This window comes from Trichechus manatus, unplaced genomic scaffold (assembly GCF_000243295.1).
Source record: "Trichechus manatus latirostris isolate Lorelei unplaced genomic scaffold, TriManLat1.0 scaffold00090, whole genome shotgun sequence".
NCBI classification, from domain to species: Eukaryota; Metazoa; Chordata; class Mammalia; order Sirenia; family Trichechidae; genus Trichechus; species Trichechus manatus.
The window spans coordinates 497407-512998 of record NW_004444026.1 but is presented as its reverse complement, the minus strand read 5'-3'; the positions used below and the strand labels follow the sequence as shown (position 1 = coordinate 512998).

General features: G+C 37.6%; 1 protein-coding gene across 1 annotated transcript; it reads right to left on the bottom strand.

Annotated features, from left to right (window-relative positions):
• Positions 1-768: 768 nt before the first annotated feature.
• IDO1 (indoleamine 2,3-dioxygenase 1) lies at positions 769-15200 on the bottom strand. The gene is made up of 10 exons (XM_023736636.1): positions 14713-15200; positions 11219-11314; positions 10980-11099; positions 8382-8500; positions 7405-7419; positions 5303-5402; positions 4474-4591; positions 3451-3502; positions 2646-2794; positions 769-1418 (listed from the first exon to the last, which is right to left on the bottom strand). The coding sequence occupies exons 1-10, from the start codon at positions 14809-14811 to the stop codon at positions 1063-1065; spliced, it is 1224 nt and encodes a 407-aa protein (XP_023592404.1). The 5' UTR covers positions 14812-15200; the 3' UTR covers positions 769-1062.
• Positions 15201-15592: the final 392 nt, after the last annotated feature.

Here is a 15592-nt window from a genome sequence, read left to right as displayed (position 1 = left end):
TACACCTCAACATAAAGAAAACAAAAATCCTCACAACTAGACCAATAAGCAACATCATGATAAACAGAGAAAAGACTGGAGTTGTCAAGGATTTCATTTTACTTGGATCCACAATCAATACCCATGGAAGCAGCAGTCAAGAAATTAAAGGACGTATTGCACTGGGCAAATCTGCTGCAAAAGACTTCTTTAAAGTGTTAAAAAGCAAAGATGTCACTTTAAGACTAAGACGCACCTGACCCAAGCCATGGTGTTTTCAATTGCCTCATATGCATGCGAAAGCTGGACAATGAATAAGGAAGATTGAAGAAGAATTGATGCCTTTAAATTATGGTGTTGGCAAAGAATATTAAGTATACCACGGACTGCTAGAAGAACTAACAAATCTGTCTTGGTAGAAGTACAGCTAGAATGCTCATTAGAAGCAAGGATGGTGAGACTTTGTCTCCCGTACTTTGGATATGTTATCAGGAGGGTCCAGTCCCTGCAGAAGGACATCATGCTTGATAAAGTAGAGGGTCATTGAAAAAGAGGAAGACCCTCAGGGAGATGGATTGACGCTGTGGCTGCAACAATGGGCTCAAGCATAACAACAATTGTGAGGATGGTGCAGGACCAGGCAGTGTTTTGTTCTGTTGTACCTAGGGTCACTGTGAGTCAGAACTGACTTGATGGCACCTAATAACAACAACAGCAGGAAGCAGTGAAGTTTGAAGGTGTAGCAGTGTAGGGTAGTTTTCATAATAGTCACGAATAAAGCAAGTTTTCCACATTCTATGTTACACCAAACTTTATTTATTGAATTTCATCACTGCATACTAATGTGTGCATTATAATCATACTTCTAATGTTAGGACTACTTTCTAAGCACTCTTGTCTAATTTTCTTCTGCTGTTTTCAAAGAATCTAGAGATAATAAAAGAAGTTTTATTTTGAAAAGTTTTTTAATGCATGATTTATAAATTATTGCATACTATTAACTACCGGCTCTAGTAAAATGTGCGACGGCAGAATTTGCACTGTGGCCTTCGCCCGGCAGAAAGGACCGTTGCTCGGGTTACGTTAATCTTCCTTCAGAAGGCATTTCTCAGTTGTACACAGGACGGCCTTTAGGAAACTTAAGACTTCGGTGCCTCCAGTTCCTTTGTTTTCCTGTTCTGATGGATCTGCAGACGTTTGGTTTTGCATGCGCTTCTCTTCCCCAGGTTTCACAATGTAGCTTTTTACTATTGTTTTGTGGTATTTCCTCAGCGAGACCATAGCTCTCACACAGTCATTATAAACTGCCTTCAGGTCGGGGTCACCGTTTGAAAGGACAAACTCACGGAGTGAGGGCTGTTTCTCCAGTGACTGAAGAAAGTCCCTGTGAGCTGGTGGCATGTATTGCCTCATATCCTGGAGGAAGCTAGCAGCAAATTCTAAAGGAACAAGAGAAAGTTAAGGTAGTAGTGAGGCCAAACCCAAACCGTTGCCGTCAAGTCCATTTGTTTAATGGTGAACCCAGGTGTTTCAGATTAGGACTGCTCCATGGGTTTTCCGTGGCTGTGACCTTTTAGAAGCATGTCACCAGGGCTTTCTTCCGAAGCTCCTCTAGGTGGGTTGAAACTGCCACCCTCTCGTTCGTAGCCCAGTGCTAGACCATTGGTGCCATCCAGGGACCCCATGAGAAGTAAAAGCAGTCCCATTCCAGGATAAAAGGTAAGAATGTGGTCAGAGTGGGTAGGAGATCACAGACCAACCACAGCAGGAGGCACTGAGGTTACAACTCTTCTATTTGAAGGCTAAATAGTTATTAGTCTTGCTACTAGCAGTAGTGATTATTGTGAAATATTTTCAATTCTGAAAACCATATTAGCTAAATTCATTCTTTCATAATAAAGGTTTTGTTTAGTGCTTCCCCAGCCCCCCACTTTCTTAACATACTTGATCCTTCCAGAAGCTGATAATATAGGCAGAATATATATAATCTGCACTTGGCAGATCATGACACTGATTCTAGGAGCATGTAAGGGATCATTTTTAAATAAATGGCTAAGTTTAAGTCAAAAGCCTATTTTATCCAGCCTAGTGTTTTCCCCTTTGACTGTTAAATAGAAGTCTAGCAAACAGAGAAAAGTAGAAAGAAGTTCTTCCCGGAGTGTCTTCCTCTCCCCTTTCTAAGTCCCAAGAGAGAATATAATGAATGTGTCCCATCTTCAAACTTGGGCAAAGGCATTGCCCCTGGGCCACTGACAATGAACAGTGCCTTCTCACCAAGGTCTCTACCTCTCCAACTTCAGCTCAGTCCTGCCTCATGAGTAGGTGGCTTTCCCTTTCTGAATCTGATCTTACATTTTCAGCACACGTGATCTTGGCTTCACCACAGTTAATTATGCCGTAAACTTTACGTTCCAATGTTGAGATCAACAGTGTGATGAACTTGGGGTTGAGTTTGGGCTCTACCGCTTTCTAGCTGGTCAGCAGGGAGCCAGACACTTATCCTCTTTAAGTTTCTGCTTCTTTACCTGTGAAATGCAGTAATGACCATACATCCTAAAAGGGTTGGATAAGCTCAGAGGAGATGCTGATGGCAAGGCACTTCTCAAATATTAAGGTCTACCATATTTAATGTAAAAGGCATTCATTGTTTGTCATCATCCACTTACTTTCTCCAGTGTTGTGCTGGATGCCCAGCAGGACATCGAAACACTGAAAGATGCTGCTTTGGCCTGCACTGCCCCCTGCGTATTGCTTGGGGGTATCCCAGACCCCTTCATACAGCAGACCATCTGGCAGCCGGGCGTTACCTTTCCAGCTAGGACAGGAAGGAAAAAGTAAGAGGTCTTTGAATTAATCGTCAATATTCAGATATAGAAATCTTGCAACAGGAGAGGAACAGAAGGTGACATGGGCTAAAAGGATTTCATGATTCTCCTTCCACACTCTTTCTTCCTGATTATTTTCATGAATGAGGATAATTCCTGAAAGTAGAGAAGCCAAACCAGCACAGTTGCTGTTGAGTCACTTCATCTCATGCTGAACCCATGTGTTTCAGATTAGAACTGCTCTGTAGGTTTTTCATGGCTGTGACCTTTTGGAAGCATATCTCCAGGCCTTTCTTCCTAGGCACCTCTGGGTGGGTTCAAACTACCCATCTTCCGTTAAGAGCCCAGCTACCAAATAATAACAAAATTCTCAGCAAAGTGGACAGCAGCATTCTAAGAACGGATCCTTAACTTCGCATTACCACAAATCACTCCACTCTCTTTAAAATGACTAGCTTTCCCATCCCCCTCCAGTGCATCCCCAGACAAGTATAGCAGAGAGATTATGCTTTTTCTAAATATCTATTTTAAAATGAGAATAAAAATTATTATCTACATTTGATGCCTATGGGGACCATCATTGGGAATTTGGTGTGCTCTTTAAATGTTCAAGAGAAAACCCAAATTCAAGCATAAGATCACTTACCCAGACAAGTATATGCGAAGAACATTGAAAAATTCGTTTGGGTCCACATGTGCTGTAAAAAGATGGCGTGTTTAATTAAGTGGCCTCAGAGTTATAGTAAGAAAACAAGATGTTGTAAATAATTGGTATTGGATTTCTGCACAGGGGCTGCAGGAAATATATCAGGTCAATCTCTACAGCACAAAGGCCCTGTAAGCATGCCCGCAGTCACCGGTCTCCCACAGAACAGTATTGTTCTAGGGCTGGTACCCAGTGTTACCTAGGAGCCTGGGCTTGCTCATATTCAGAAGACCAAACAGTTTAAACTGTCAACATTTCCTTAGCGGGTATGTGCTGACATGAAAGCTAAGCTAACCACATAAAGAAAGAAACTAAACACACACCCACACAAAAACAGCAAACTTATGGATCACATCACTAAGTCTTCCTCCCCAAAGCTTACTAACGCCTTTGATTGGGAAGCCCATCTCCTTGCCATGGGCTAATGAGCAGCAACTCAAAGCCCAGCCATAAACAATCACATACTGGTTAAGGCTGTTCAGTAGGAAAAAATTTTCTTCTGCTAATCTCTGTTTATGTTTTTTTTTTTTTTAATCAGTGTTTTCTTTCTTTTTTTTAATATTTTTCTGGTTGTTAATTTTGCAACTACTTCGGAGTTTAACGGCTTTTCTACGTTGCTTCTTAGTTAGCTTGTGAAAAAGAAGAATTAGCAGACAGCACCTATCAAACAGCAGCTACATATTTCAGAACTTCAAACAGCTGACTCATTTGGCAAGTTTCCTATTTAAGACCTATGTCATCTTAGGTCATTTACTCATCTCCCCAGATTTAGATTCTCTTATCTGTAAAACAAAAATAATAAAATCTACTACATAGAAAGGATTTTGATGGAGATGAAATACGTAAAGTGAAAACCCACTTAATCAATGTTGTTTTTGCTTCCTCTTCCTCCGTAACTCTACACTTCAGATAAGCAAAACGTTTGATTGCCAGCCTAGAATGTTGTACCGCACAGATACTTACTGTGAATTTGTTTAAACACTTCACGGGCTTTGCACAGGCAAGAAGTTATCTCACCCAGTGCCTTTTTTAAAGCATCCTGGTCCTGATGTTGCATTGCATTAAATAGAATGGGAATTTCCTGAAAGGGGAAAAAAGAAAAAAGGCATACACTTACGGTTTCCTTGAACTAAACGTTGGCGTAGAATAAATGACTTCCAAGCCTTAATCCCTAAAGTAAATACGGAATTTTCCACTTCTTTCTTGGGTTGAACATCCTCTGACCAATTGGCTGATGTCCCTATTTTTATATAAGCTTGGATTTGTCTTTATTCAGATTGCATTTACATATTTATATTTCTAATGGAGCCCTGGTGCAGCAGTGGTTAAGAGCTCAGCTGCTAACCCAAAGGCCAGCAGTTCCAGTCCACCAGCCATTCCTTTGAAACCCTATGGGGCAGTTCTACTCCGTCCTATAGGATTGCTATGAGTCAGAATCGACTCAATGGCAATGAGTTTGTTTGTTATCTAATAGACAAAACTATTGGATTTATATCACTATGCTTTATAATTCCAATGCCAAATTGCATGGAAAATATTTCTTTCTTATTGGAGTATCAAATTTGATTCTCCCTCTCTATATATTTAGTACCTATATTTTATATTTTAGTTGATTCACAAAAATGAATAAATATAGATATTTCTATCAGATGATCGCCTACCCCAACTAAATTATCAGTTGCTGCATAAAGTCAGGATAATATCATTCATGCTCAATTTATTTCAGTTACTAAATGATTATTTTGGTTATGTGAATCAAGATAGATAAATTTTCCTGTGTCGATGGACATACTTTGATTGCAGAAGCAGCTGCATTTTCCACCAGTAGAGACACCAGGAAGAATCCCTTGCCGCAGTCTCCACCAGGAAATGAGAACAGAATTTCCATGTTCCTAACAAAGTGGATCAAAGAAGGCAATAAATTTAACAAAAATAATTATATATATTTGTATAGTTTTCAAGCATTTTATCTTATTTTGCAACTGAAATAATTTTATGAGCTATGTAGGGCAGGTTTTACTATCCCCATTGTGTAGGTGGGAATATGAAGACCCAGTTACGTTAGGTAGGTTGTCTAAGATCATGTAATTAATAGCAAATTAAGCTGGGACTTGAAATTCCATTTTTATGACTCCAAAGACTACTTCTGCTTCCATTATCCTATTATTCCATTTTTTACATGCATACATATGCACACTTACCATATATATACACTCAATGTTTATAGAGATATCAGGGAGGCATATAGTTTTAAGAAGTAGTCTTTTTCTATAACTAACTAAATAATATATTTATATTCATATTTTTATCTGTGAAATTGTTTCAATTTCTCAAGGATTCTAGGTTTATCTGCTTTACAAAGAAATTGACTGATAAATTCAGATAAGTGTTTAGACCGTATTTTTCTGTTCTATCGATGTTTTGGAGTTGGTGTAAACATGACTTCCGTGTGTATGTCTATGAGCTTTATGGTAGTTAAATTCATAGTCTTTGAAGCCAGGCCACCTCTGCAGCTTACTTGTTGTGTGAGTTTAAGCAAGCTATTTCATCTCTCTCTGCCTCAGTGTTCTTATCTGTAAAATGGAACTGATGGCATCATCCTCCAGTTTTAAATCCTTCCATAGCTTCCTGTTTATTTTAAGATACTGTTTGAAATCCTCACTGCAGGCAATAAAGTCCTGCATAATCTTTTCTTGTAAACCTGTTTCTTTCCATCGTTCATTATGTATCAGCTACCCTAGCTGTCCATCAGTTCTGATAAAGGACCAAGGTTTTTGTCCCTTCACGGGTTTCACATTTGCTCTTCCCTCCACCAAAAACACTCTACAACTCTTCCTTCATCCTAGTTAATTCCTAAGAAGCCCTGGTAGCACATTGGTTAAGCACTCATTGCTAACCTAAAAGGTTACAGTTCAAACCTACTCAGCGTTTCCGTGGGAGAAAGACCTGACCATCTGCTTCCTTAAAGATTACAGCCAGGAAAACTACATGGGCAGTTCGACTCTGTCACATGGGATCGCTATGAGTTGGACTCCACTCATGGCACCTAACAACACCCTATTCATTCTTCAGGACTCACCTTAAATAATCTACTTCAGGGATTCCTCCCTTCACCCTTTTTTATTTGATTAGCGCTCCCAGTACTTTATCTTCTTGTCTTTTCTCTTTATCAGTTTCTATAATTTTTGTATACTACTTTCCTTTCCTTAGTCTAGCTCTGTGAGGGCAGGTTTTTCTAGTTGCTGTCAGATCGATTCTGACTCTTGGCAATCCTACGTGGGTCAGAGTAGAACTGTGCTCCATAGGGTTTTCAGTGGCTGAATTTTCAGAAGTAGATCTCCAGATCTTTCTTCCACGGTGCCTCTGGGTGGACTCAAACCTCCAAGCTTTCAGTTAGCAGCCAAATGTGTTAACTGTTTGCACCACCCAGGGACTCCAATGGCAGGCTTATACCTATTATGACTACCTTTGTTTCTCTAGCTTTTAACCTCTGCTTTGCAGTACATAGGTAAAAACCAGAGTGGGGAATTGGTCAAAAAGAACAGGTTTCTGTATGGTTACTTATTGACGCGGGCAACTAATTCTGGCCACAGAGGTCATTAATTCATAGAAACACAGAAATGTGTGCATTTTGTATTTATGCATATTGATTACACGCATATTCATGCAGGTAGTATTTACGTATATAACGATAGCTATAATATCAAACAGAGACAGTCATATCACAGTCATAGACAAGGACTGGGATTATTTGCTCTTTAAACAATTACTTGAATTACTTTTCGACTGAATTCAATAGATCATTTAAAAAACCCACTTGGGGTATATTGATCAACCTACATTCACTCTGAATAACAAATAATTTCTAGAGTAAAATAAAAAACAAATACTTACTCATAAGTCAAGGGCCTATGAAATCAGCAGGAAGCAATGGGTCATTTTGGAAGAGAGAGAAAAGGAAATTTACAAATCAAACAATTTTGCGTTGTTGTTATGAGCTTTAATATTACCGATCTAGTAAAAGTAAGACGTAAGTTAAAAAAAAATTAATGTGATTTTTATATTTCTCAAGTAGGAATTGCAAACACTTAGGACTTTATAAGCAAAATAAACTAAATACGGAAAGAGCATACATGGATAGTCACAACTGGTTGTTACTAATAAGAATACATTCTAAATCAAACCCTTTCAATTGTGGTACCTCTATGTACAGAATACTCCTCTGCAGATAGATCCCCTGGGGCATCACAATTCATTCCTCCCTTTATTGTAGAAGATCTCACAACTAAATGGTTCAAAGGGGCCTAGATTCTAAGCAGGCTTCTCTGTGAGCCCAGAAATTGCTGCCTCTACTGCTCAGGATATGTTGATTTTTTTTTTAACTTGACTGGCTACTAAAAATTAAATTTGTCGAATTTCAAAAACATGTTCATCAAAAGAAGCCAGACACAAAATGTACTATTCTGTGATTTCATTTACATGAAATCCAACAACAGAAAACAAACGAACATATTTTGGGTGAGAGAAATCAGAATATATTTGCCTGGGCCAAGGACTTGACTGGAATTGACTGGAAAAGAACACAAAGGAATTTTCTGGGGTGATATAAATATTCTCCACCTTGCCTGGAGTGGTGGTAACACATATAACGCTCATTACCCTGAAGACCTACGATTTGTGCATTTCAGTGTCTGTCAATTTTACACCTCTCTCATGTATGTACAATACGTTGGTAGTTGTAGATACAACAGTCTAAGAGAACTTACTCAACAACAGAGCTGTCCTGGCAAAAATTAAAGCCATGACTGACTGCTTCTTGATTTAAATAGAATGCACACCTTCAATTCCTGTTATAATCATGATTTACATACCCATTGGGGTCCTTTTTCTTCCAGTTTGCCAAGACACAGTCTGCATAAACCAGAATAGGGGGTAGCCCCAACTTCTTAGAGAGTTCACAGTAAGGAACAGCAATATTTCTCGGCAGAACCTAAATAAAACCCAATATTTAGTATTAACCTTTGATGTTTCTTACTTTGTCTTCTGCTTCTGGGGTGCTAAATATTATCCGTTTTATATGATAGCACTTTGAAACCAAACAATTGTTAATTTTTTTCTTCCTCGTTTCGGGACTTAATCCTGGTGATGGTTAAATGTTCATGTTTTGAACTTGTGTTAATGTGGACAATCCTGACCACAGAGAAAAAAAAAAAAAAAAGAGGTAAACGGCAAGAGGAACAAGCATAAGCTGCACCCTTGAGTTATGATTCAAGTGGCTTCAGACTAATTTACTATGCCTGGTGATGATGATGATGGTTTAACCAAGAGGACAGGATGTCAGAACAGAATCATTGACACTTAAATCACACCTAGACATGTGCTTTCTGTTGCAGAACGTGTGCCTCTGGGAATTGTCACGTACTGATTGGCAAATTATTTACACATGTTTCAAAAGCAAAGCGATTTTACCCGTCTCTGATTCAGAGAAAAGATCAAAAAGGCATAAAAGTGGAAGAAAGTTATAATTACCTTGATATGACTTGAGAGAAAGAAAGGTAATGTTCAAACAATCTTTATTATAGACACTTACGCAGCCGCTGAGAAACTCAGATGCTGACTTCTTATTCATTCTCAAGAAAAAGTGCTGCATATTGACTTAGTTTTTGTCCGTTTATTTTCTCTTGCCTACCATTTGCTCACTTAAAGACTTTTACCTTGTATTTTTTTCCATTGCTAGTTCCTCAGATCCTTGTCAGAATGTGTTATACAAAAAATGAATAAATTAAAATATACATTTTCGTGTTTTCATAATTCCAATCTCCAGTCTGATAAATGTATTCCTTGCCAATGATGCCATATACTTTCTGGTTTCCACATTGTTTGATTATGATTTCCTATTTCTTTTCTGCTCCTCTACTCTTGTGTAAGTAAGTTCTGACAATCTTTCAGGAAGTAATTCAAGTCCGACTTCTTCCTTGAAGCAGGGCATGAGCATATCAACCATTGTTTCCCTCCTCTGGATTCACTCGTTCTTCTGTACCTAGCATATGCTGCCTTTCATAATGGATTCTCTTTTCCTGTATAATCCCTATGCACTTAGCTAGATTCTGACATTCTCGAAGTTTAGTAACACTGTGCACATAGCTATATTTTAAGTTAGATTGTAAGACTGGCACTAGTCTTAAACTTCTTCACTTAGTGTAATTCTAGGATCTAGATGTGGTAGGCACTCAATATGATGAATATAAGGAAGTTTAAAGTGTCCCTTTAATTATGAGGAGCAGCTTCCTCTTCTTTTCATATCAGAAATGACCCACCACATAGGTAATCTGTAACTGTTAATCTATCTTTAGGGTGTGGTGAGAAAAATGACTTAATAAAATGCCAGTTACCTTTATCCACAGAGACGCAACTTCCGCTAAATGATAGAAAATGCTTCCAGAATCTATTTCATTCCTCTTGTAGTTTAAAGGTTAGGCATTGCAGTCGGTCTTTCTTTCATGGGATTACAGTAGCCAGATAAAATATAGGATGCATTATGCATGAGTTATAATGATGAATTTGCATTATGCATGGGGCAAACATAAACTAAAAAAAAGTACTCATTTGTCTGAAATTCAGATTTAACTGGACTTCCTGTGTTTTTACTTGCTAAATCTGGCAATCCTACATGGAATGCGAAGACAGGGCTTTGTTGCACTACTGGGTAGAGACTGAACAGAGGTAAGTTGGCTTAGTCTGCACACATTATTTGACCTCCTCCGTTCATCTTCCCTACACCAATCTCTAGGAACCTGTTGGGCTTAGAGTGAAATTGTTATCAAGGATGAATTTGTAATGGCTGTATTCATAATTTCTGTTTTTATATAAAATAAGACTATGACTAACATACAGACATATACTAAAATGACATCATTTTAGATCTAAGGTTATCTAATGTTCATGAAAGTAGAGTAAAACCAATATATTTTCTATATTGACAGGTGTAAGATAATGCTTTAGCATTAGCTGAGAAGAGCTGTAAACTGTTTATACCTCCCCAAAGTCGTAAATAGAGAAAATATGTCATGTTCTAAGATACTTCATGTAGTCTTATCTGCAATAGCAAAATATTAAAAACAAGCAAAGTATGCATCAACAAAGGATTGAGTAAGTAAACCAAAGTTCAGACTCAATGAAAAATTAGAGTCATTTCAAAGGATGATGATTTGGCAGCAACTCAAAAATGCCTGCATTATAATTTAAATGAAAGAAACATGATAGATACGTATATGCACAGGATAGAGTCACTGTGTTATAATGTATAAGTAAAAGACTAAAACATGATAGCAGTTGACATGTTCATTGAATTATTTTTCCTGTTATTCAAATTTTGGAAAATGCAGTTATATTGTTTTTAGAATTCTTACATTAAATTTAAATTAGAACATCTGCCATGTAATATAAGAGATATTAGGAAATCTCCAAACCTTACAGACATCTTCATCACCTCGATTCCACACATACGCCATGGTGATGTACCCCAAGACCAGATGTGCAAGGCGCTGCAACTTGTGCCCACGGAGCTCATCAATGCTGAGCTGTGACAACTGAGAACACATGAAGGGATTGACCCCAATCAATATAGGTGATGTTTTTGGCTTCAAAATCAAGTCAAAAATGTTAAGAAGCTATAAAAAGAGAAGAAAATATAATACACAATTCAAACCTTTTCGACTTCTGCTCGTAATTGGCCATTCTCAATCAGGACAGGCAAATTTCTAGCAATGGATATCCAGGGAGCATATGTATGAGGTAGCTCCTCCTTGAAAAAGAGAAATAGGACTTTTATTTACTAATAGAGGTTACTGTAAAATAGGACTGGCTTCCCACTGTTAGTCTGCTTTGCCCCTAAATCCGTTCTGTGCAAAGCTGCCCTGACAGGCACCTGTGTGTCTAGTAAGGCCAGTGCACACAGTGCCACCTACACACACAGGGCGTGACACTTCCCCTGTGTCCCTCTCTGTTCAAACACCTTCATCTCTTCTTCTAAGTTCACCTCAAAAATTCCACTAAAATTTTCCTGACTACACCTTTCCACACCCATCTCCCTTATTATGAATCCTACAGATCATGCACCTGTTCATATTGTTAAGTAATTTTCTGTCATCCGCTATTTTTTTGCTTCTCAAGTAGATTTTAAGTTCTTTGAATGGAAGAAAAATGAGATTTAGTAAATGTCAGTACCGGACTAGACAATTGGATCCATAATTTCATATATATTTCTCATTTAATTCTTGTAACAACCCAAAAAGTTGATTATTATAGCCATAGCACAAATAGAGAAACAAAGAGTCAGTTTATGTAACTTGTAACTATATATATATATATATATATATAGTTTATTAGAATTCAGATCGGAGTGTTTCCAATTTTCAATAATCCATGCTCTTTTTACTTGCCTCACTCTCTGGTGACAAGGATGATGTCATGCTTTTAATTCCATATTTCTCATAGGACCTTACACAGTACTGGGTATACAGTAGGTGCTACATATATATACATGTTGATTGCCTACTTTGGCTTCACTATAGGCTTATCTTTTGCCCAATAAATGCAAATGAAATCCAAATACAAGTGCCTCCCTAGAGCCTACGTATTTATGATCCCATCTCAAAGAGAAACATACAAACAAAAGACCTAGGAAGCTTCCTGCAAGGAGATGCCAATCCCTCAACAACTGCCCATACACCCACTCCTATGCCTCTTTCACAGGCTGCTTTGAGGAACAGCCTTAGCAGGGTCATCAACATTGAACCGTGGGGTCTAAGTGCAAATGGAGAGATGAGCTCAGATAGACACGGGTGAAGTTTCAAGCTTCAAAACAAAGTTAGTATTATAAGTAAGCTATAAAACAAGAAGACTAATGTCACACATAATTCAAAAATTTTCAACATCTGCTTGAAATTGGCTAGTCTTAATCAGTTGAGGCAGATTTTTAGCAATGGACATCCAGGCAGCATATTCGCTAGATACCCACCCTTCTTGTTTGCCCTGAACTTTTCTCCTTGACCACACATACGCTATGCTTTAGTATTTTCAGGAATAATTTTTTCATTGTTGTTCTGGGTTTCACTGTGCAGCACACACAAATTTTTTAATGTTGCTGTTTCTCAAATTAACAGAAATACATACTTTTTTTCCTTATGCATCACGATCAGTATCTCATTTCACAGCACTTTCAACAAATGTCACCTTCAATCAGTAATATACTACTGGTTCAGAGAATCTCTTAATGGTATAATGTAATATAAGGAGCCCTGGTGGCACAAAGTGAAGAATAACTCAGCCTCATTTAACTTGTACTAGATTAGAAAATGTAGTTTGTATCTATTTGGGATCAGAAGATTTTTTTTTTCCTTTGGGATAGGAAGCTGATGAAAAGATTATAAGAGTTAGTCATTTTTGAGCTCATAATTTGTAGGAAAGTTCTTCAGTGAAGAAACAAAAATAACCCTTAATCTGTTTTCTCATTTTTCAAGACACTGAATCTACCTCTTTAAGTATCTAAAGTAGCAGCATTATTTTTTAAGTTGTCCAAGAGTTTTATTTGTTTCCTTTTTGTTTGGGGGTTTTGCTTTAACCCTTGGGAGGATATGTTCTAGAGGTCTCCATAATTACCATGGTTGGTTCATTTTTTTTAAAAGAACCAACTTTTAAAAAAAAATTTGATATGAGGTTTCTGTTGTCTCTGAAAAAGACAGTTTCATTGTACCATTGATAAGTGGTACAATCCCAGTTGTGACATTTTGGTGTGTATATGGAGCACACAAAAGTCCTGGCATTTTTGTGTGTCTATGGAGGCCAGAGGGGGACAAGTTTGGGTATTATTGAATTGCATATATAAAGCAAGCTAGGTACTTTTGGTAATAAAATTAAAACATACATGTCATGTTCTTAAAATAACTTAGTCATTTGAACAGGAAACTTAGATTGGGAGTAAGGGGTTACTTTATATCTGTCTAAATTATGCAAGGTAGTCACATGATTTTATTTCTAATTACAGTTAGGTTAGTCGGAATCTCTAACTAAGACTGTATTTGCTGCATTTAAAGGTGTTCTCTAGCATGTAGACTTCAACTGAATGAGCTACAAATAAAGACATACTGGTATAAAATTTACACAATTGTCACAAGATGGCTAAAAACCTAGTGGAGAGAAGCCCAAAACCCTCTCCTGGAACTTCATGTACCATATTAAACCCAAGAGTGAATAACACTAATAATAATAAAAAGCAATGTCTTGTCATCTCTTCTCTAAGACAGGCAGCATAGCAGAACGGTTAACATCATGGGGTCTGGAGCCAGACTGCTAAAGGCTCAAATCCTAACTCTGGTACTGACTAGCCGAATGAGCTTGGATAATGACTTAAATTCTGCATTCCTTCTATATCTCTCATCAGGGGAATAAGAATAATAACATGCATAACTTTTAGGATGGTCATGAGGATGGAATGGGTTAATATTTGTAAACTGCTTAGAAAAAATGCTACGTAAGTATTGGATGATTAAAATATTGATGACAAGTTAGTTTACATGGTACTCTTTCAAAGACAAATTAGGAAAATGTAGTTCTTATAGCAAAGATACTCACATACCTTGTACTCCTTCGAAGGTAAAATTGGCAACAACATCAAAAAGAAGTAGCTCAGACTCTCACTCCAATCTTATGCTCAGTGAACAACAAGCCACATAAATGCAACACAAAAGTTACTAGATGTGCCATCTCAGAAACCTAATCAAATTAGGAACCCACACTTTGTATGATTTAGTGTCTCAGCTGATAAAGGAGTTTCTCTTTGACTCATGGGCCATTTATGACTTTGGGTTTTTTCCAAACGTCTCTGGAAATGCCCTTGGATCAAATCCACTTTTGATGTCTTAGTGTGATTCTTTCTTAGAGTCAAAATTATCTGTACAATTTCCTTATTTCATCTCTCTACATACCTGTGTGAGGTAAACAAGGAGAGCATCTATGACTAAATTTCTAGGCAGAACATTTTAAGAAAAGGTAAGTGAAATCCAGGGTATTCAACCTCTGCCTCCAATGTTGGCAGTGCTTTATCCATTTGTTAAGTACAAGTTACTGAACCATATTTGTCCAGTAGAAGTTAACTAGTCAAGTAAAGTAATGAGAAGAAATTATTTCAGTGCCCTCTCTTACCAGTGGATTTGGCAGAGCGAAGCCCATATCTTTATCTATATGGAATTCTTCACCAATTTTCCAAGAGCCTTCCATAGCAGATACGTTATCCCCTGGCATTCTTGTAGTCTACTCCTGTAGGAGACTTGCTGAAGAGTTTCAGAGCACCTATTTATTACAGTAGTTGCCATAACCAGTAACCACACCAGGTCACGTAAGCAGTGAAAAATGACTTCCACTTTTGGAATAGTTTCATTTTCTGATTTCTTTATCTGTCATCCAGTAAATCTAAAACTACAAAAGCATCTGTGTTCACCAGAAAAAGTGCAAATTTGTATCTCATATTGATTCTTTATTACTAAGAAGACTGTTTGCTTACTGCCATATGGAAGACAGAAGAGTCCTGATAGAAATAACTAAAGCCTTGAAAACATGTGACCGAAGATAAATATTTTATGGAAAACTTTAGCACTCTTAGTTAGAATAATAAATGTGACCATGGCTGAATTACCCCCACTATCATCCAGTTATCGTTGTCAGCTCTGAGAGTCCTTTGAAAATATCAGTGTCACGTTTCAGCAGCCCTGAAGCACAGCCAGTGATGTGCTGAATGGTTGTCGAATGGCTCTGAAGTAGAAAAAAGTGAAAGCATATAAAAGAATTCAGAAAGATAATACCTCTTAACCTCCGAATTTTTGAAACGAACCCTTTATCTATATTCACAATGATACTATTCTCTTTTCTTCACATTCCTAATAAGTAGTTTTTGGAAAGATTACCTCCTTACTTTATCTGACTGCCAGAGACTGATGGTGCAACAGTACTGCACATTTGGAGTCTTTGTAATATGTTTTTAAAAAGTTGGGGAAAAGGATAAAATGCTTCTGTTAAAATGCAAACT